Consider the following 21,924-nt stretch of genomic DNA (forward strand, 5'->3'; position numbering starts at 1 on the left):
CCCGCTCCGCTTCGGTTGGGGAAGGGCGAAATCTGCTGTGATTGTTGTCCGAAACCGCCGAATAATTATCACTTCATTTCGTTTTAGAAGGCAATAAAATAATAATAATAATAATAATCCCCCTTTTTTAACCCCGGCAATAATCACCTGCTGATGGGCTGTCGGGTCTCCAGGACACCGATATCATCTAGGCGGGATTTAGCGTGAAAATGGTGCACAAACGCCTCGATCGGGCGCTCAGAGCCGCGGTCCTTTACCCAAACCTCCTCCCACCCTGAGCAGATGGGCACTGCCTGCACCCGCAGCTCGGACGGCGCTGAAATGATTTCCAGCGGGAGTCGGACCGAGCGCTGAACCGAGCCGATTTTTCCCCACGAACCAAATAAATAATAATAACAAAAAAAGCGATTTCCGAGCCTCTCTATCGATTCCCTTCGCTGCCTCTAAATAGCCGTGCGGTGTTTGATTTATCCAACACACCGTTTCCTCTCTAAATCGTACGAAAAAAATCAGAAAGAGAGAAAAGTTTCCCCGGGCCGCTGACCCCGACGGTCCCTTCCGAGGGTTCGGTGCCGCCGACCCCATTTGAGCTCCGGGCTAGGCCCCATTGCCCCCCAGCTCACCCCGACGCCCGCTGGCATTTTTCCCCACAGGATCGCGTTGTAGTCCCTCTTTCTGCACTCCTCTGAAGACTACTAGCTTCGATTGCTGCATTTATTTCCTTTTCTCCCTCTCTCTCTTTTTAAAATTATTATTATTAATATTATTTTGCTTTGGTGGGTTATTTTAATCTTTTTTTCTTTCTATTTTTTTTTTCCCTCCGGAAGGTGATGCAGATGTGATCAATAAGGAAATAGAAGCGTTCGGGAGCCTTCCAGGCACAGCCGGTATGGAGCGGCCGCAGCCAACCCCCTTTGGCTCAGCTCCCACCGCGCAAACCCCGCGCAGGTGACGCCTCTAGCCCCGACCCGGACCGAGGGGAGTCCCGGGCCGTACCTGCCCGGTTACACTGCCACAGCCCGGCCGCACCGTCGGGGCTGCCCCCGCCGCCTCCCCGGCCCGGCCTCCCCCGGCTCGGCCCCGTTATCCTCCGGAGAGGAGCGGGGACGGAGCCCGGGAGGGAGCCGCTAAATCCCGGCCGCTGCCCCCGGGCGGACCCGGGCCGTCCTGCCTCGCGGTCACACTTACAAAGCCGTGTTTGTCCGAGATGTTGTTGGTGAGCTTGAGTTTGTGAAAGGCAACGGGTTTGGCCATCCACTGCTCCCCGGTGGCCGGGCTGTCGGGGTGGATGTACATGCGTTTGGGCATCTCCGGGTCGGCCTTTCCGGCCACCATCCAGCGGGAGTTGTGGAATTTGTACCGGCAGTCGTCGGCCGCAACTATATCCATGAGCAAAATGTATTTGGCCTTCTTGTCCAGGCCGCTCACCCGCACCTTGAACGGGGGGAACATCCTCCTGCGGAGAGACGCACAGCGCTGCAGGGAGCGACCCTCGACGGCCGCAGCCCCCCCCCCGGCCCAGCCCCGGCCTGAGGGGTGCCCAGCGCTTGGGTAAAAAGCTCCGAGTCCCATTGCGGGATGAAGGGGCAAAGAGGAAAACGCGAATCATTTTTTCACTGCACTTCTTTAGGGTCCCCCTCCCGGAACCGGGGCCGGGGGAAGATTTGGCAGTGAGGGGCTGCAGAGAGGGATGTAAATAAATACGACGGCACTGAATGAGTGCGCACAGATTTAATTTGGGATCGCGCATAATTATGGGGAGGGGGGGGAGGGGGGGGGGGGTTGGGGGGGGAGCGAAATACGTTTAAAAAAATCCCGGTTCTTACCTCCCGGATTTGGTGATCACCATCTCGGTGCCCAGCTTGTGGAATTGGTCCCAAAGCTCTTTGGCTTCCAGCGTCACTTTGGGGTCGTCCTCCACCTCCTCCTCGGGCTCCAGGCTCTTGAGGGAGCGCAGATGGGCTGCCTGGTGGTGGTGGCCCAGAGCCGAGACGTGCAGCCCAGCCTCGGCCGCCCCGGCCAGCCCCGGGTCCGGCATGGGCTTGGCCAGAGCCGCCGGGGGCAGAGCCAGAGCGGGGAAAAAGGAGGGCTGAGCGGCGGCGAGAAAAGCGGACATGGGGAAGTCGGCCGGCCGGGGAGCGTGGAAGGGGTGGTAAGCCATGGCAGTCCCTGGGAAGGCTGGATCTCTCATCGGTGCATCCACAAATCCAGGAGAAAAAGAGGGATTCCCTTTTGTTAAAAAAAAAAAAAAAAAGAAAGAAAGAAAAGAAAACAAACAAACAAACAAAAAAAAACCAAAAAGCAACAATAACAGCAATAATAATAAAAAATAGGTGTGCGGTTCGGCTTGTTTGTTTTATTTTATTTTTTCTCCTCTCTCCTGCCCAGCGAATTCGCACTGGAAGAGGAAGGGAAATCGACAACAAAAATTAGTTAAAAAAACAAAAACAAAAAAACACCCACAAACCCAACGACGCACACAAGGAAAAAAAAAAAAAAAGAAAAAAAAAAAAAAAAAAAAAAAAAGTGAAAAAGAGCGGAATAAGATGTGCGGAAAAAAAAAAAATTAAAAAAAAATTTAAAACCAGAATTAAAAAAAATAATAATAATAAAGGCAGTTCCCGGCTCCTGGGACTCCCGTTCTGCGGAGGGCAGAGAGTACGTCCTTCTTTTTTTGTTGTTGTTGTTGCGGCGAAGGGAGAAGCGAGCGGGGGCGAAACCCTCCCGGAGAAATCCTTCCCGGCACTGAAGCGGCGCCGGAGCGGAGCGGCGGTCGGGCCGTACGGCTCACACCCCCGCGGGCTCCGACTGCGCCCCGGAGGGCTCCGCACCGCTGCGCGCTCCGCGGTTCGGCCGAGCGCCGCTCATGGCTCGAGGAGCCGGAGTGGGGAACGGTCGGATCTTGTCGTGATCTCTGTAAAACTGTGACTATCTCACATGTCCTTCCTGCTCTGATCCGCCCGCTAATGAGCCAAGCCCCCTTGATTGCTGATTTTACGCGTTTCAGACCAATTGTGGATCTGCATAGGCGTGGTTTTGACAGCTCCGGCCAAGCTCCGGGCGCGGGGAGGAGGGGAGGGGGGGGAGGGAGGGAGGAGGGAAAAAAGGAAAAAAAAAAAAAGGGAGAGAGAGAAAAAAAAAAAAAAAAAAGAAGAAGGTGTCGGAAGCATCGGCAGTAAGAAAACATGTCAACAGAATAAAATATTAACCAATGACAGAGAAAAGTGCTCGAAATCCCACCCCCGGCTCCTTTCCGCATACCGGGTCAGCCCTGGCTGCGCCGCGGCCGGGGAGCGGCCACCGCCGGTGCGGGGACAGCGCGGAGCCGGGGCCGGACCGGGGGTGCGGGGAGCGCGGGGCCGCTCGGAGCCGGGGGGCGTCCGGGGGGGGCGGGAAGGGGGGGGGGGGGGGCGGCGGGGGCCGGCCCCGGCGGTTGCCGGGGGCGGGGGCGTAGGGCCGGGGGGAGCGGCCGGGGGAACTCGGCGGCCGCCGTCTTACGACAGATCCTGGAAAGAGGATCAAGGTGGGACCCGCCCCGCCGCGCACCGCCGGCAACCGACGGGGCGGCCCGGGCTCGGCCGCCGGGAGCACGGCGGAGAGCTGCAGGCGGCGAGGCCGGAGCGGCGAGCTCCATCCAGCGCGGGTGAGTGGAGGAGACCCGCGCCCTGCCCTCGCTCCCGGCCCCGCGAGGCCGCTCCGACTGGGGGGGTCCCGCTGGGAGCTCCGCGCGGACCCCGCCGTCGGGGCGCCCCGCGAGGTGCCCTCCCGTCGGGGCCGCGCTGCGCTGCCCGGCCCGAGGGGCTGTTTACCCGGGCGGGGGGAGGCAGATAAGGCGGAGGGGAAATGCCGGGGCTGTTTGCTGAGGGATTAGGGCCGGTCCCGCCGCGCCGGGGCCCGGGATGGGAGGGGGGGGAGGCGGCGGGCGCGGTGGGTGTCCCCGCGGAGAGGTCCGTTTGGAGATCTGCGCTGATTAACTGAGGGCTGCGGTGGCTGAAGAGGGCCCTGGCGCCAGGCGGCTGAGCCCTCACAATAAAGACCCGTCTCTTGTCACTTCATATTTACCCCCAAATCTTCAAAAAGCGCCCTGCGATCCTTAGAAGGCTCCTGCGCCTGCCGCCTGCGCTGCGGCCAGACGGGACGTTGACGGGGGGGGGGCGGAGGCGGCCCCCTCCTCTGCCAACGGCTCCGCGGGTGCGCAACGACACGCTGCCTTCCTGGGGACAGCGTTGGGCCGCTCCCCGCGGAGGGTGGGACGCGGGGACCCCCGGCAGCCCTCTCCCCATCGCCACCTCTCCGCTGTTTCTCCTCACACCGTGTTCTATCGTGCTGCCAGCAAACCCCGGTGCTGTGAAGGGCCCGAGGAGAAACCCAAGAGGCGGCCGCATCCCGCCCCATCCCGCGGCAGGTTCACCTCCAGCCGCCGCCTCCCGACGGGGCGACCGCAGCGCGGCCACAGCGGGGCTGCCCTCACGGCTCCCGGCCACCGCGTGGGGCTGATGGGCGGGTGGGGAGGGGGGTGGATCGGTCCCACTGACCATTGAACGGGGCGAGGTGGCGAGCGGGGATTGAAATTTAGACCTCATTTGGACTTTGCTTCCACGACACCGCGGAAATGTGCTGACAGCAGCTTTGGCAAAAATGGGGCTTGCTCGGGCTTTTTTTTTTTCATTTTTTCCCCCCCTCCAAGCACGCCCGGATCCTCGCGTTGCCCCACGGCTGCATCACCCCGCTCCAGGGCACTACGCAAACCTGCGGACACCGCACCCGCAGATCCGAGGGGCAGAGCGGGGCCCCGCAACGAAACGTCGCCTCCCCCCGGGCCCAGGTTCTGGGACCCCCTCCCCCCTCGGCACAGCTGTAACATCGCAAACGCCCTCGCCTGCAGAATAAAAACCGATCCAGAGCCGCCTCGTCTCCCCGATCCTCTGTGGCAGAGCCCGTCGGTGGGACAGCCGAGGTGGGGCACACGGGGATGCCGCGCATCCATTCCCAGGGGCAGCTCCGTTCGTGAAATCGCAATCGGGAGCCCGTGTTCGTGGACGGGGCGGGAACAGCCGGACCCCGAGACACACTCCTCGGCCACAGCCGGGCAATGGGCAGGTAGAGTCGCTGCTTCGAGCCCCGCCCGAGCCCGTGGGCCCTTTCCCAAGTGAGGGGGGAGAAGGGTCCCTGCGCCATCTCGCTCACAGTGCCTCCCGTCTCCGGGCACTGCTTCCTTCGGGGCTCCGTGCGCGGCCCCGACGGCGCTCCCCGGACTCGGAGGCATCATCTGGGCTCCTCCGGGGAACCACTCCAGAGATCAGCTCCGAGGAACGGGCCCGGTCCGGCCGCCCAAGCGCTGCGGCCCCGCTCCCTCTTCCCTTTCATCTCTGCCCATCTCCACTCATCATCTCTTTTCTATTTTTAGCCGGTAGACTTAGGCCTTGGCGCCAGGCCGTTTAAGACCTGTCAAAGTCCTTCATATTTCCCTCATGTCACATGGACCTTTCGCTCCCTTCCCCGCGCCATGCGAGGGCCGTAATTTGGATCTGTGAGCTGGTGAGCAAATGCAATTTGCTCTTCTCCATCGCTGCGTTGTCTCCGTGACCCCAGCCAGCAGGACGGCTGGTGTCCTGTCCGGGGCACTTACACAAATTGCGGCTGATTGATGAAAAATAACAATTCTCCCAAGCAGTCGAGCCTCCGTCTTCCCCTCCTCCCGGCTCCTCCGGGCTGAGGCGGCTCCGTGCCCCGGGGCTCTCCTCCCGACCGTGCGGGGCCGCCCCACGAACCGCCGCCGGCCGCCTCTGCAACGGCTCTCGGATTGAGGCAAAAAAGGGTTTTCTCGTGCTGGGAGTGAGCCTTCGGGGTCCGCTTCTCGGCAGAGATGAGGGGTGCTGTATTCCTGGGCCCTAACGGGGCCGGACAGCTGCGGCCGTTGTGCACTTTCCAGAGGAGGGAAAAAGCCGGGCCGGGAAAGAGCCGGGCCCGCTGTGGGGGGGTTCCTCAGCCCGGTGGGGCCGCCGAGGATCGGGCGGAGCGGCTGTTCATTACCGGACGTGGGGCACCAGACGCCTCTGCGTGCACAGTACAGAGCAATCCCGCAGGTGCGGGCTGGGAGCTCGTGGAAAGAGCCCTTCGCCATGGGAGGAGCGGCCCCGAAGCTCTCTGACACGTTTCTCCCTCTCCACCTGCAGAAGGGACGCGGGGGAATGTCCCTGCCTCGCGCTCAGGTGCCCGTCGAGGGGCGGTGGCGGCCTCACAGGTGGGGCGGGGAGGGACCCAGATCTCGCCCCATCCCGGGCCCCGGGGATGCGCGTTACGGATAGTGATGCCCGGCCCCAGCCACGACACCTCCTCCCTCTGTGCGCTCCGTCCGCGCGGGGAGAACCCCGGCACCCCCTAAGCTCCCCCCCTCCTCAGCCTGTTTAGATTTCTCTCCGAATGTTTCCCGTAATCCTGATTTCTGGAAAATAACCACACGCGGGCAGACGCGGCCACGAACGCTGCTGAAGTTTATCCGGAGTTTGACCAACATATAAACATATTTCCAGCCCGTTCGGCTGGGCGGGCGCTGAGTGACCCCTGCCCGGCACCGGGGCTGCACCGCGCTCCGCTCTCGTTACCTCCGCGCCGCTTTGATCCGGAGCCCTCCGAGCTCCGCCGCTTGATTGAGTTTTTGCAATTAAGGGGGGGGAGGTGGCGGCCGTAACCCCGCACACGTCGGGGCTGCGCACGTCGGGGCGCGGCGCCTCGGCCGTTCCGAGCCCGTTCCCTTAAAAGGCGACGGGAGGCCCGCGCGGCGCGGGGGGGTCGGGGGGGGGGGGGGGGGGGGCAACAACGGCGGGCCCCCCCGGGCGGCGCGGGGGGGGGGGGGCGGCGGCGCGGGGCGGGGCGGGGGGAGGTGGGGAGGATCATGCAAATCCCTCTGTTTAAAAAACTTCCATTTGAGAAAGTGTGTCACATCCCGGCGCGGGCGTGTAATCCCCGGGCTAATGGTATTACCGCCGCCTCATCGGCGTAATGGGATGGGGCCGGGGGCGAGCATCCCCCAGACCCTCCGCCACGCGTGACCGCAGCCCCATAACGTCTGCCCCGTCGGGGCCCCGCTGCCCTGCCTCCCACCCCCCCCGCCCTCCCTCCCAGGCCCCGCGGTGTCTGTAGGTGAGCAGAGCCCCGGTTTTTGCCAGGGGTTCCCGGAATGAAACCGACTCCAAAAGGGGAAATCGGGAGCTACGCTTCGTGGTCTGTTCATCTCTTAAATAAAAGAGATTAGCGAGCGCCGTTATTTGATAAAATAATGCTGTTATGGCCGCCACCCCCTTACCCTGCGGGATTAAAAGTGAGGATTTGAGGCCGTCCAACAGTCTGACCTGGATCACTGTGAGAACAGCCCCGGGATAGGCTGAAAGGAACCAAAAAAGCAGCAAAACTGGGAGATGTGGGCAAAGGGGCAGCAATGTATATCAGATGGGACCTGAGGTTGGGAAGCGGTGGGCAAAGGGACAGCCACGGCACTCCTGGCAGATGAGCTGGCCCTGGCCCTGGCCCCTCTACAGGGCACGGACCTTTCAAACCCCAAAATATTTGGGGTTAGAGTTGCTGCACCCAAATGCAGCACTCCTGGGCTCACACCTCGGGCCCTTCTGCTTCAAAGGAGATTCGGGAATGCATCTGGTATGGAGCTGAACCAGGAGCCACACCGCTGCTCTCCTACCACGTTCGCGTTTGTTTGTTTTCTTTTGCTCTCCATCAGCTTTAGGGCTGCAGAACAGCACTGACCTGGGTTTGCAGGAGGGGACTGAGAAAACAAAGGCAGCCCAAACAAATCCCCACGGCAGTGCCAGCACTCAGTGCTGCACCTGTCCTCATGCTGCTCTCGGTCGCTGGGATCCAACACTGCGTGGACAACCGTCCATCATTGCTCTGATTCACATCTCCAGAGAGCAGCGCTGCCCTGAGCTGCTCTGCATTTCCCCTCCATGCTGAAACCCTTTTCTCGATCCCTCTGTCCTCCCCACTTGCCATCTGTCTCCCATCCTTCCAATCTCACCTTAAGAACAGTCCCTCCATCCCGACATTGGGATCCCCCACTCGCTCACTCTGCCCTCCACACAAGGGCTGTGTGTGCTGGCACCCTCCTGGCACTGGGATGCATTTGGCACCGGCCCCATCTTACGGCCCTATAATAATATTGTAAATCCTCACCGGGAAGTAATTACACCCCATAAAAGGAACAGCAGCCTGTGGTCGGAGCCAGGGCCGCTCCGTGACACCCATATTAAAGAGATGCTTTGTGCCTTGTTTATAGATTAGATTTTAACCTGACAACCTTTTAACATTGTATTAAATTAGAAATTAACTCCGTCTGACTGCTCACCGTGTAATTGACCCATGGAGGGGCTGAGCGTGGGGGAATACTGAAGACACCTTTCAGACAGCAAAGTTTCCAAGGAAATTCTGAGCCTTCTCCTTGGTGGAGGGCAGGGCTTCGCTATTAATTAGTATGTGTGGTCAGGTGGTGGGTTGGGCATGGAGGAGGGGCTGTGGGGACGTGGTGGCAGGAGGAGATGGGGACAGGGACAGTCCCCATGGGCACAGCGTGGCCGTGCTGTGGCACCAGGCTCATGCAGGACACTGCCAGACAAAAGGAAGCTGAAATCCAGAGCTGAAATCCCCAGGAGTCAGAGCTGGGATCAGCCCTGGCAGCAGTGGTGACCCACAGGGACAGGCAGGCACCGGCTTTACCACTGCCATGGTGACTCCATCCCCTCTGAATCGCATCCTCTGCTTTCATGGGGTAAAGGCACTCCTGGTGTAAGTGAGACCTGCTCCAGAAATGTGCACGAGGGGAGAGCACAGCAGGAACACTGCTGTCCGACAGAGGAGATGAGGATGCTGCAGCGCAAGCCTCAGCTTATACTTGTGTTCAATCAGGAACAGCACACAGTTCAATGGACCCCATTTTCAGAAGGCTTATGGCCTGTCCACAAACAGCTCTGCTTAAACCTGGCCACCAGCTCTGCCATGTGCTCATGCACATGGTGTTGCTTGCATGGCAACGGGGCAGTGCTGCAGGACAGCTGGGCAGCATGGGGACAGTGGGGCTGAGCTGCCCTCCTCCACCCGCAGTGCTACCCTTCACCCCACACCCCATGTTCTGGACTGATTGATGCCTCTCAGAGCGCTTTCTGGCATCCCTTGGAATGCAACACCTCTCCTGGTCCTGTACAGGACAGCAGTGCCAGTGCTGGGCAGGAGGCAGGGAGAGCCGGGGCAGGGCCGGTTCGGTTATTTCTCCCCAGCACATCAACCACTTATTGTGTTAAAAACACCCCTCACCTCCAGCCCTTCTGTTCCCTGATTTCCCCCCTTCTCCCCCTTCCCCATTTAAATTGGAAAAAAAAAAAAAAAAAAAAAACCCACCCCAAAAAGTTTCGTTTTCTCCTTTTGCAATCACAAAGAAGCTCTCGGCCCCCATTGAGCCGCTAATTGCGAGCGTCCAAATGGCCGGGTTTAAAGTTACGCTTCGCAGCTGCGAAACATTAAGGCGAAGTGATTACAACCTACTGCAGGATACCGAACATTTTTACAATATCTCAGGAGCAGAAGAGAGAGACAACAGGAAATGGCGCAAACGTTCCTACCCTGAGCAGCAACCGGCCAAGGAAAGCAGCGAGGAACGCGGACAGCGCTCGGATCCTCCGAAACGGAGAGATGGAGCCCTGTGAGAAGGGCTGCTGCTTCCATCTGAAGTGTGCGGTGCGTGTGTGCTCGATGTAGTGAGAGGGCCGGGAGGAGAAAGCAATAATTCACATTAATTCCTGAAACCCGAACTCAACTTTTAATAGAAGAGCTCCACTTTGTGCGCAGTGATATACAGTCTGCCCTGCTCCGAATGAGACGTTTTGCCTTTTGAACTCAGCAGGAGGCCGCTGCTCACCACTACTGGAAGCAGTTTCAGACCTCGCAGCCCCTCCTGTGTTGTGGGGTCCTTGCGAGGCCGTGTTTTCTATCAGGGTGCAGCAACGGCACTGCAGACCCTCACCCACATGGCCACCACTGCTGTGGGATGCGCTCAGCTGAAGCCCTGCGTGCCTCTCACTGAGCTCTGCATCGTGCCTGCAAGCTGAAAACCACCATCAATAGGAACTGGGGTGGAGGTCTCTCAGATCACAGCCTCACCCGGAGCCAGCTGCTCCCAGGGCTGGGCACCATTCAGGCCCTGCTCTGCTGCTGCACACAGCATTGGGAGCACGCTGCACTGCAGTGTGTGCCTGCTGCCACAACACAGTGCTGGTCTTGGGGAGCTGGGTTCAGTTCTTTGCTGGGTCGCCTGTGCCAGCATCGCACCAGAGTGAACAGCCACCTCACTGCAGTGCTGGGCTGGGTCTTGTTTGTGCTCTCGGCTTTCTTCCCCCTTTGGCTACGGGGCTATCGGCAGCAGGGAATGTAGGACATTCTTTTCAATGAACCAGACTGAAAATATTTTGGTACAGCCCCAGTTTGTAGTTTTTTTCCCCCCCCCCTTTAAACAAAACATCCCGATTCAGAGGAGCTTCTCGCAGGCCGGGAATTTCCACATGGCCTTCTTGCAGCACTTATAAAAAGTGATTTAATGCCTGCCAACAACAAATACATTTCCAGTGACACCACCCGGCCGGCCGTGTGCTCACACAGAGGAGAGTGGCGGCTGCTGCTCGGGAGGAACGTTGTCCCTTACGTTTGCTCTTTGGGAAGGCTGAAAGGAAGCAAGGATGGCGGTGACAGCACAATCCCTTCTGTATGTGTTAATCTGGATTTCGTTTGAACTTTTGGAGCTGACCTTGGCTTGAACTGTGTTCAAAACCCCAACTGGTGTGGACTGACTTGACCCCGAGGTTCCATTTGCTCACAATGGCAGCCCTGCCTCAGCGCTCGCTTCCATCCATTACTTTATGGACATAAAAGAAACAGCATTACAGCGGAGCCTGTGAGTGCAGATATAGCACATAGCCACTGGGCTGGAGCTGTGTGCTGCACCGACGGGCAAACTCTCCTCTGATTCCATCCCAAACAAGTTTTTTTTTTTCTTTTTTTTTTGCCTGAGAAAGGACAGACTGAAAACCAAAGCAAGAAACCAAAGCGATGGCTGCCGACTGCAGACTCACAGCTTTTATTACTGGTTTCCAAATCTGAAGATAGAGGGGAAAAAAAAAAAAAAAGCGTTGGAGATCTGAGGAATAGTGCTACAGCTGAAAAAAATCCCCAACCCAAGAGTGAATTTGATATTCGGTGTTTGGGGATGGAGGAGGAAGAGGGTGGTCAGTCCTGCCGCGCTCAGTGCCGCTGGGGGCGGCTTTCGGAGCGCACAAAGATTTGTGGCTTTCGACAGTTTCCTCTCATTTCCATGACTCAAACGGCGTCTATTCCAAACAAGCAGTGGGAAGGAAATGTCACGAGCTGACAGTCCCAGCTCACCCTCTGTTCCCAACAGGAGCTGGCTGAGATGGATGTAGGAATTCGTGTGGTTACAGTGTGAGCCTGTGGTGTGATGCGCTCTGGGGGCTGCGCACAGCTCTTCCCCACAGCCCTGCAGTGCTGCAGGCAGCAATGGACACAGCCACAACAAGTGGTGCCCCAGCACGCACATCTGAGCAGTTTCAGGTTTAACTTTGATTTATTCAATGACACATGCATTTCTGGACAGACAGCCGAGTTCCAGTGAACAACGTTTATAACCAAAGATGAGAAATCTGTGACTGCAGTTAGTCTATTATGTATGTTTCTAGAATACATGGCTAGAATAAAACTGGAGCAAGAGAGATCATTCTTCCAAAGAACAAAAAGAAACATTTTCCACTTGTAATACTCCTGGCATCAGTACAGGGGGAAGGAGGGCAGCAAGGAGCACAACCGGGGAGAGAAAACACCACCAGCCCTGTCCACAAATGCCCCTGAACTCCCATTCTCTGGAGCTCACTCGTTACCGCTCGGCACTTTGCAGAGAGCTGCAGCTCCCGGCGGGTGCACACCCATAGTGCAGAGATTGCCTTCGTCTCTGAACACAGAAAGCAGAGAGCAGCTGTGACACCACGTGCTCGGCCAAGAACGGCTCAGACAGATTCCTCCTCAACCAATCTCTTCCCGAACACAGCGAACAAAGCGGCCGCGCAGCTAGCGAGATCGAAGATGGAGTCTCTTCGTATTGCACAGAAAACAAAGTCAAGGTTTTGTGAGTACGTTCCAGGAAGGTTTATGTGGAAGAGTCGCCGACAGCAATCAGGGTAACGAGAACCACCCAGCGCGCAGCGGGCAGCGGGCACATCGGATTGCTTGGGCAGAGAGGCGGCTCGTTACCCCGTCCCCATCTCTCCTCGTGTGATTGACGAACTCAGGGGAAGCCTGTGGGGAAGAGGCTGAGGGGCTGGTTCTCATTAGTCGGGAGGGGCGATCTGTAGCCATCGAAATTGCGAGGAATACTTCCACTGGTGGACCCGGAGCTGTTACTGAGCGTCTCTATGCTTCCCTCTCGCTGAAGCTCTGCAACAGGAAGAGAGAAGAGGCCCTGGTTAGTGTTTCAGATAAAAGAACCCCGAGTGCTGTTAGGTGGGCATCAGTGCGGCCAACCACCTGGGGCTTGCAGGATCCAGGTGTGGGTGTGCTCACAGCTGAACTGAGCAGGGTGCGAAGGGCAGGGAGGCAGAGGAGGGAACATCCTTAACTCCCCAGCAGGGTCTTCCTACAAAACCGGGCATCAGTGCCTGCTTCTTTGAGGGAGCAGAAAATGCCCCCATTGCTATGCACCCTACAGCAAGAGAACTCACCGAAGCTCTCCCCCTCCCAGTTGCACTCACCGTGCCACCTCCTGCCCTTGCTGACCTCTCAAAGTCCTTCCCACTCTCTAATCTTGCAGCACGAGGATTTTTGTGTGCACAGAGCACTGTCTGCAGCCGTGCCCTCCCTGTGAGCCACTTGAACCCTGCAGCTGACTGAGAGGCAGCGTGCAGCGGCGCAGCTGGGCAGCATCACCCTCCCTGACGCTCAGCAGCGACACACAGCCATGAGATCAAGCAGAACCTAAGCACACACAGGGGACAGGGCACAGGCCAGAGGTTTGGGCACAGTGCTCTGCAGACATTCGCTGCAATGGACTGAGATAAGGGATGTGTCCATAGGCAAAGTATATGGCAAAAGCAGAAAGTCATCTAAACAAAAAGCATCTCCCAGAGCCACCACCAGGGCTGCGAGACACAGCCCTGTGTCCGGAGGTGCTGCAGTGGGGATGAGTGCCCTGCAGTGGGGACAGCCTGCCCAGGGTAGATGGAGAACAAACCTGCAGGAAATGGGTCACTCTCCAAGCAGCGCTGATAATTACATCAGCTGTATTAATCACCATTCCACACCAGTGTTTCGTTAAGGAATGTGCATGCATAAACCTCTTCATTTTCCTCACATCCTCACTCTCCCATGAGTTCAGGAAGTAAAAACAGTAATTTGAATCAGAACTGAGCAGTGTATCCCACACTAATGTTGTGCTTATCCTGTCTGATTTGGCACTTTTCTCTCCCCTGCACAGCTGGCTCTGGTTACCACCCCACGTCACGCCTGCACCGGGCAGCCATGGGCAGAGCCACTCACTCACTGCATCCCAGCCTCATGCTGTGGAGCTGCTCCCAATGTCCCCTGGCTCTTTTTTGGCTATAATGGATTTTCAGGTTCGTGTTGTTTTTGCAGTAACTGAAGCAAAAGGCAGCGGGGGTGCGTTTCTTGCGCTCCATCCCATCCTGTGCATCGCTGTGGCCTCACTGATGGCCATGGCATGGGATCTGGGGGATGCTGCATGCTGGGGCTGTGGCAGCTGTGTCACCTCTGCGGGGCCTGCCAGGGGGTGGCACTGTGGAGGCTGATGCCAGCTGGGAAAACGGAGGTACAGGATGGGCACAGTGCTTTGCTGGGAGCAGGGAGCTCCCCTCGCTGCTGCCAGGCAAGTTTTCCAGCCCTAGAGCCTGCTCTGGGTTCAGAGGGGAGCAGCCCCCACACCTGAACTGCAGCACAACAGCATGACCACAGCACAGCCCCACACCACTGGAAGGAGGTGAGCCCACCAGCCCTGTGTGCCAGGAGAACGTCCGCTGGGAAGGAACACAGCCAGGAGAGCTGGGGATGCAGTGCAGGGTGAGGGCTGCGCAGCTGTGGCTGAGTTCTGCCATGGACAGCCTCGGCCCCAGCATGTCTGAGGGTTATTGTGTCTGCGCTCCCCCGTGCACACACTGTCGAGATGCATTAACTTCCTTAAATGTACCAGTAAAACAACTGCTTATGATGCACTATAATGAACTTGTACGGTAGCCAACAAATTGTGCATCGTATCAAACCCACTCTGCCTTATAGACTCTCTGGCTATTTTGTAATAACTGCAATTTGCTTCTGCTGAAGCAAGATAGCCAGGGTTGAGAAGTCAGGCTTTGCAGAAACCTAAATATTTGATCTGGGGGGAGAGTGGGTGGGAGAAGGAAGAAAGGGGCCCCTGGGAGCTATTCATGGGGTCAAAATAACATGAGACCTGCTCTTCTCCTTGCGTTTCCACCATCAAGGAAATGAAATACTGTGAGAAGACCAGCACTTGCATGATTTTGGGCCCAGAAATGGCTCCCTGAGGCATTCGAAAGCCCGTGAAAAACAAACACAAATACAAATAGATGCTAATACTGGAAACGTAAATACTAAAACCTGCCCTGTGTCCCTGGAGGAAACGGCTCGCAGAGTTCTGCCTGGCCTTAAAAAAAAAAGAGAAAAAACCACAGACAGGAAAAGAAGATGAAGGAGCAGCAGCAGCAACATCTGCTGAAGCCATGAGGAGAATCACTGCAGGGCAGCTGGCAGCACCGTGCCTGCAACGGGGGAACTGCTGCTGTTACCCCCCAGCCCACAGTGAGTGTGATGCCCGGGCAGCAGCACCAGCAGCATCAACCTCTTGTGATCTTGTCCCCGAACTGGCAGCTGAGCCACTCTGCCTCCCCAAAGCCCACAGATGATGTGGGGATGGGGAGGAGGAGGAGCAGCCCGGGATGCTCGGGGTGTGGGGCACGATGACCCCCTATCCCACAGAGACCGCCGTCGCTTCCAGAAAGCTCTAGGAACTGTCAACGGATTAGAAAGAGAGAAAGTCCTGCCAAGCCTAAATGTGAAACCATTTTATGTGGCGCATTAATTCAATGCCTGAAGAAAATCTATATAGCCCTCTTTTGCCCGGAACACTCATAAATTATGCTGCCTTTCTGATCTGTGCTCTCGCCGCAGCGGTCCACTGGAAGCCGTGGTATCTCCTTTTTGCCTACTCAAAAATCTCCTCTCCCGTGCATTATTTCTTCTAATGGTTTTCCCTTTCTCCTCAGCCCCCTCCCCTACACCAGGCGGTCACGCACCATTTCAGACCCCCCCAGAGCCCCCCGTGCCAGCAGAGCCGCCCTTCCCCTCTCGTCCCCAGTGCTGTGCGAGCCCTGGCCGGGATGAGTGATCCAACGACAGCAGCCTGATGTGTCGGGGCAGCGGGGAAGCGGCAGCAACTCTGAATACAAGAATTATTCTTCATCATCTCAAACTGTCACAACACATTACCCTCAAAGCCGCGGCTCGCTGAAGGAGTGACCCTGCGCTGAATGGGAGAGCGCTCGGGGAAAGAACTAATTGTAGCCTCTTTTCACACGTCAGTCACTTTTCACAGCACCAAGCCTTTCAAGCTCAACTAATGTCAAGTTCCCTTTTCCTTTCTCTGGGCTGAGTATTTCTGATTTTTAAGGATGGGGTTTTTAAAGGAACGAGGTCTCTGCTGAGGGAGGGAGGGGAGGGGAGGAAGCGTCAGAGTGAGCACGTATTGGAAAGTCCATCGGATGCATCAAGACTCGTTAGGAATTATACAATTAACAAGTAGGAATGCAGGAAGCGGGGTAATGGCCGGCAGGGCTCGCATCTCCTTGATTTTGGTGCTGTCATTCATTGCAATTAATTCAGGGAAGTTTTTGGGCTCCCCTATGAGCTGGGGCTGCTGGGCAGCAGCTTCCCGGCCCCTGAGCCAGGGCATGGGTTGATGCGGGATGTGGGCTGGGCACAGGGTGCAAGGCAAAGAGGGCATTTCCCATGGGCTGTTTGGGGAAGCAGCAGGCATGCTGTGCCTCTCCCCAGTCATGTTTTGCAGCAGCAGCTACAAGGCCGAAGTGAGAGCCCTGCTTTACAATCTCAGATAACTTTCTCCCTTCCTTCCCGAGCAGAGCACTCCCTGCAGACGTGCCCCATGCCATGGCCTGCTCCTCGCTCCCTGATGAATGCTCAGGTTCCTCTCACCTCCTTCTCTGGAGCTGAAATTGTAAAATACTCTGCAGCAAGGACTAATTGTTACTTGTATATTTGCTCAATGCCCATCACAGGGGACTTGCAGAGCAGACTGGGGCTCCCGAATGTTACTTATTAACTGCAATGAATAATAATTATGTATCTTCTGCCATCTGGATTCTCATTCAAAAGGATCCTATACAGAGTGAACACTAAAAGGCAGTTTGTATTAACACAGTGCAAGTCCTGAGGATCTCTTAACTGTTTGCAATTTACACAACACTCCCTAAAGAAGGAGTTACTTAAACATTTTCATTTTGCTCTTGCGATGCACTATCACGCAGGGAAGGGAGCTCAGCATAAAGCCCTGCTCAACCTGCACCCTGCAGCAGGACCAGCAGGGTTGGGTACGCTGGCACACAATGAGCTTCAATACATTGAAGAGCAAGCACTCAGCACTCAACAGATCTCTTTTCACGCTTAAAAAGGAGGATGATCACTGCCATGTCTCCAAGCTCTCTCAACCTGCTCAGCTCAGGGACCATTCCCTGCAGTGCTCCATGTGGCCGCCCCAGACCTGCCCCAAGAACTCGTTTTTCCAAACAAATGCAGCACTGTGGCACTTGAACACTGAAAACCAACCCCCGTATTAAAAGCACTTCATCCCGCTGCATCTTTCAAAATGTTGAGACACCATGGGAGTACCCACATTAAATTTGCAAAGTCAAGAAGACTTGCAACCACTGCCTGTACAGCTCCTCTGAAGCTCCATGGCCTATGTAAAATATTAGCTGCTGTCAGACTACCTTATGGTAACTCTAGTGCTGAGTCCACGTAGAGTTTGTTAACGTGATGCACTTGGAGATGGAAGCTGGCATCTTGGAAAGCAGGTGCAGGATGCTGCAGGTAGAGCAGGAATATGGAAGGCAGGGGATCACCAGGGGGACGTAGACTGAGACTTCTGCACATCAGAGCCCCTCGGAGACTGTACATTTCATTTCAAGTGCCTTATTTCAATGCTAGGATGCCAAACATCCAACACACACAGAGCTGAGCTTACAGAAATGCTGGGTTTACTCCACACATGGAGAGATTGCTGAAATACCGACAAAAGATTTCAATGTGTGAACTTTCAAAGAATTTACAAAACTCTTTAAAAGGTCTATGGAAAATAATAAAAAAGCTTGTTTTTTTTTTTGCTAAAAATGAGAAACCCAAAAGCTCCACAGCTCTGGATTCCATGCAGCATGAGCCCCAAGGCTCCGGCATCCTGCCAGACCTGACGCCAAACGTTTTATGGAAGGTGAAAAGTGCACCAGATAAAGGACGAGCATTTAGAGAGACAATAATCTCCGTGAGAGGCACTTTCACGGCAGAGCTTTCAGAAAATAATCTCAAGCTCCTTCGAGCTGTATATATTTTTGGGAAGAGGGTTAGGGTGCTTTCCTACCTGAATGGCAATTGAGGAGGATGAGTCACTCATTGCAGCCAGTATGTGAAATTTCAAGAACTGCAATGGTTACAGAGAATAGATTTCTGTGGCCAGTGCTCATGGTGTCAGCCCACAGCTCCTCATGCAAGATTTCCAGTAGGGTTTTAAACATGGGGATGCTGACACTCATTTGCTGTGGTGTAAAGGCACTCCCTCCTATCCCACCCTGGAGGCTGCAGCATGTTGCAGGTGTCAGGCCCACCACGTGCCTTACATGGGACACACACTTCCCTGTGCAGGCCAGAGCACACATTTGTGAGCACATTTAGGCAGAATGGTTGTGCACCTTCACTTACTCAAGCAGCACATCTGTGTAGGTCAGACCAGAAGCATCACTGAGAGAACACTGCATTAAAATTCCTGGGTTTGGGCTCTCATTCCCAGGTTATGGGTTGCTCAATAGTGACCCCTCTGTCAGCCTCTGCCTCCACAAAGGGAAGCAGGAAGGAAATGCAATCTGTGTGTTCACAACACCTAGCAGCCTTGCAGCACACACCACGCCTGGAGTCCACGGCACCCACAGCCTTTGGGGGTTCTGGAGGAGATAAATCTCTTCCCATTTCATGTCTAAGACCAATTTCTTCCCCTCTTGTGAGGTTGCCTTGGTTATTGGATTTCCTTCTAAGTTTGCCATTAGGAAGATAAGGCGATGAGAGGACAACAGCGCGTGCCCCCGTGTGCACCTCACATGTGTTGGGAGGATTATGTGCTTCTGACAAAAACGCATTGCTGAGTTCATCTTAAAAGTATAACGTTACAAAGCAAATCATTCTGGCACCTCTTGTAGCACTTCTGACACAAAGTGGATCTCTGGACAGTGAGGAAAGCTGCCGCGCAGTTCCAGGCCGTCTCCCCAGCACAGAGGGATGATGATGAGGAAGCTGGAATGGAGCGGAATTTGGGTTTGATTCAAAGGGAAAAGTTGAATGTTTGGGGGGAGCAGATGCCCAGCTGGTCCAAATCAGAAGGTCTGTGCTAAAGTGCACGCAGCCACACAAATGATGTCACCAGGATGAGCCTCGTCTGCTCCTCCGAGCACTTCAGGGCTTTCCAACCTCAGCAGCTCAGGTGGGAACCTATGGAGCAGAGCTGTCCCCCTTCCATCCCCATCAGCATCACTGGGAAACTCCAAACATCCTAGCAATTCCAGTTCATTCAGTCTATTTGGCCAATTATTTTAAAGATGACGTTGCTTAGAACAAACTTGTTTTCTGAACAGACCCAATTCTACAAAGTGCTCAGAGCTTGCAGGTGCACTCTTAAAATCAAAGTCCTGCATTGGGTATTAGCTGGAAAACCACAGCCCACCTGGTGGGCTTCTTGCTCACAGAATTGCTTCAGGCTCTTGGTCACCCTGCATTATTTTTTAGCTTCAAATCCTGATGTTAGACATAAATATGGAGTCTTGACAGAAGTGACATCTGAAGCTCAAGTCCGGATTTCAGGTTAAGGACCTGTCCCTGCGCAGTTCATCTGCCCACTGCTGCCTCCAGATTAGGGAGGAAGGCTGCTGGGTTAATTTGCCTTTTGATTATTGCCACCATGCCTCATTTCTACCTGGCAGCCCGGCCTCAGAGATGGAGCAGCCAGTGGGAAGAGCTGCTTGGTGAGGTATGTGCAGGAGGGAGATACCCTCCATGGAAATGCTGTGCTCTGGGGTAGGAGAAAACCAGGAGTTTCAGAGGGAATCTCAAGCTGGTTGGGAAACCAGCACTGCTTCCATCCTGCTCACCTGGGGCTGCTCCTGGCTGCCAACACTGCTGTGTACTTCCTAGAAAAATGTCTTTGGAAACAGTCAGAGAAGTGACACTGACCCTTTGTCTTCCACAACACCACAGGGTTTTGAAGTGAACACAGAGTTCATGTATTGGGCAGATACTAAGAAAGTCCCCGACCAAGGAAATAACAAATAAGTACCAAAAAAACCCCACAGAATACATTATCTTGACTGCAAGGGTGATCTTGAAACACGAGCTAGAACGGCTCACTAAAAAGGCAGCAGGCGGTGTAAGGTCTGATGGGGCTGTGCATGAAATGTGCAGCAAGAGGAGAGCAGGATGAAAACTGCTGCAGCCTGAGACATGAGCTGAGGATGTGATTCCTCCTCACCGGATGCCTGGAAGATGTCATGGAGATTCTCTCGGAGCAACCCGTGTGGAGCCAATATGAACTCCCAGCAAAGTGCTTAAAAACCCATTATTTATAATAACTGTTAAATGATGAGACATTGTTTACCCAGATCGCAAGATAAATTCTCACTTACAGAATGCTTGCCTGACCGTCCTGAACGTCATCTGGTTTTTATTTAAATGCAAAATGTAATTAGGCTCCCAATAACACAGCAGAAGAATTCAATAAGATAGGGCTTTTCACTTACAGTTTAATATTAACATTTTCCCATAAATGTTAATGAATAAAAGTCTACTGTTTTATGTATTATCCATGGTGGGGAGACAGCTGGCTAGGAATGGAAGGAAAGATAATATTTTCATACTGTGAATTAGGACAGATACCTGAAGGAGAGCTAAGCATTTCAAGCACTACCGTGGGCTGGCACAGCACTGCCTGCTCCTGGGGCTGCCACCAAAGCTGCTCCCATGGGAGCAATGCAGATGTTGTCCCAGCAAAAATCCCCTTCTTTTTCTTTCTTTTCCTTGCTGCCTCTCCCTGCTCCTTGCATTCTGTCTGACCAGCACCAGACAAGCATCAGATAGCCAACAACACAGCTGTTAAGCAAGGACACGGCCCCCAGCTCTGATTCTCTGAGACTCCAACACGGATAGTGAGGCTAGATTATCAGAGCAATCAGGTTACTATTTGTCTGATACTCCGTTAGGAAAACGCAGGGGGTGATGAGAGGTGATGGCAGGAACACAGTATGATGATAGGAAATGATACAAACGGATGGAAGAAGGCCTCAGAGTCACCGAGGTGGCACTGCAGGAGCCTGCTGAGCGACTGCTGCCTCCTGGAGCCAAGCAGCAGATGTGGCGATGGATCTCTGCAGGTTGAGCTGCAGGGCTGAAGGGCTGGAACATGCTGCAACATTTTAATTGCTCCAGCTTTTGATCTGGACTTTATCGATGGGAGTTTCGCTGTGTTAGTGTATATTTTGCTGCTCGGTGACTCATCCTTCATTGCATCTCTCTAACAAGAAGCGTTTTGACTACTTAACAATTTGTTGCAGAAATGGGTTTCTGTGCTCCAGTCTCCTCTCCTGTTTCCCCTGATGAGAGCTCTGCCATGACTTTGGCCATCTTGCTTCCCGAACCAAGGAAACAGGAGATGCCCTCCTGTGCGTTGGTGTGACACTCATGTCCTCCCTAGGCAGGACAGGGAGTGGGCAGATTGGCCACGTGCCATTCTGAGATAACAAAAGGCTCGAACTTTCAAAGAGTTAACACCAGATGCATGGCAGATCTGCACTGCACAGCAAGCTGAAATGGGAGCAGAGTGTGCCCAACCATCCCCAAACAGCAAAACACCCCCAGCCTCTGTCCCAGAGCTGCTCCAGGGCTGCTGGCTTTGGGAGGACAGAGAAGAACTGTCTCGTCTTTGTTCTGCCATCACGTCAGCAGCTGCAACAAGCTTTGGCTCACGAACAGCTGTGAAAATACCCGCTTCACACGGTGGGAGATGGGGGGTCTTTACTTACTAAGAAATACATGCTTGCCTTAAGTTGAATCCTACATAGAAATATGACGTGAAGACTGTAAAACGAACAGCAGGGTAATTAGAGAAATGAGAGATGGAAAAATCCCATGTGGCCGTCTCGCCTCCCGCACCCTGCTCAGTGCAGGACTCCTCGACGTGGGGCATGCTTCAGAACTCCAGCTTTTAACAGGAACATTTAACAAAAACTTGAGAAATGTTTCTAAATATTTAGAAATCCCCAAATAAGAGATTCCCAAGCCAAGCTGTACAAACAGAAAATCAATTAAAAAAAAAAAAAACAAAACTGTTAAGAATCCACAGCTTTTGCATGCACCAAACCACATCTCTCTCAACATTAAGCACCACCTCATGGTCAGGACACTGCAAACAGTGCTGTTAGGATGCGCAGCTCTCTGCAGAATCAGCCCTAAATGAATACCTACCGTGCTTTCCTCTTGCTCCCACTGAAATCGATAGCAGAAGCCTCA

The 21,924-nt window shown here is 54.8% G+C and overlaps 2 protein-coding genes across 11 annotated transcripts in view; both read right to left on the reverse strand.

Annotated features, from left to right (window-relative positions):
• TBX2 (T-box transcription factor 2) overlaps positions 1-2,280 on the reverse strand; it is a 9,311-nt gene extending 7,031 nt beyond the window's left edge. The window contains exons 1-2 of the mRNA XM_042879981.1: positions 1,827-2,280; positions 1,109-1,456 (exon numbers count right to left, since the gene is read on the reverse strand). Coding sequence (XP_042735915.1) covers positions 1,109-1,456; positions 1,827-2,191 — 713 coding nt within the window. The 5' untranslated portion in view covers positions 2,192-2,280. The remainder of the gene's footprint in view (positions 1-1,108; positions 1,457-1,826) is intronic.
• A 9,339-nt stretch (positions 2,281-11,619) lies between these two features.
• The window catches only part of BCAS3 (BCAS3 microtubule associated cell migration factor), a 301,702-nt gene continuing 291,397 nt past the window's right edge, over positions 11,620-21,924 (reverse strand). For 6 of the 10 annotated variants that reach the window (XM_042879722.1, XM_042879725.1, XM_042879723.1 and 3 more), the window contains one exon: positions 11,620-12,501. In XM_042879722.1, coding sequence (XP_042735656.1) covers positions 12,353-12,501 — 149 coding nt within the window. In that variant the 3' untranslated portion in view covers positions 11,620-12,352. The remainder of the gene's footprint in view (positions 12,502-21,924) is intronic. The other 4 variants (XM_042879730.1, XM_042879728.1, XM_042879726.1 and 1 more) reach the window with 2 other exon arrangements.

The sequence above is a fragment of the Lagopus leucura genome, unplaced genomic scaffold, assembly GCF_019238085.1.
Source record: "Lagopus leucura isolate 7727_CA_CO unplaced genomic scaffold, USGS_WTPT01 Super-Scaffold_100024, whole genome shotgun sequence".
NCBI lineage: Eukaryota > Metazoa > Chordata > Aves > Galliformes > Phasianidae > Lagopus > Lagopus leucura.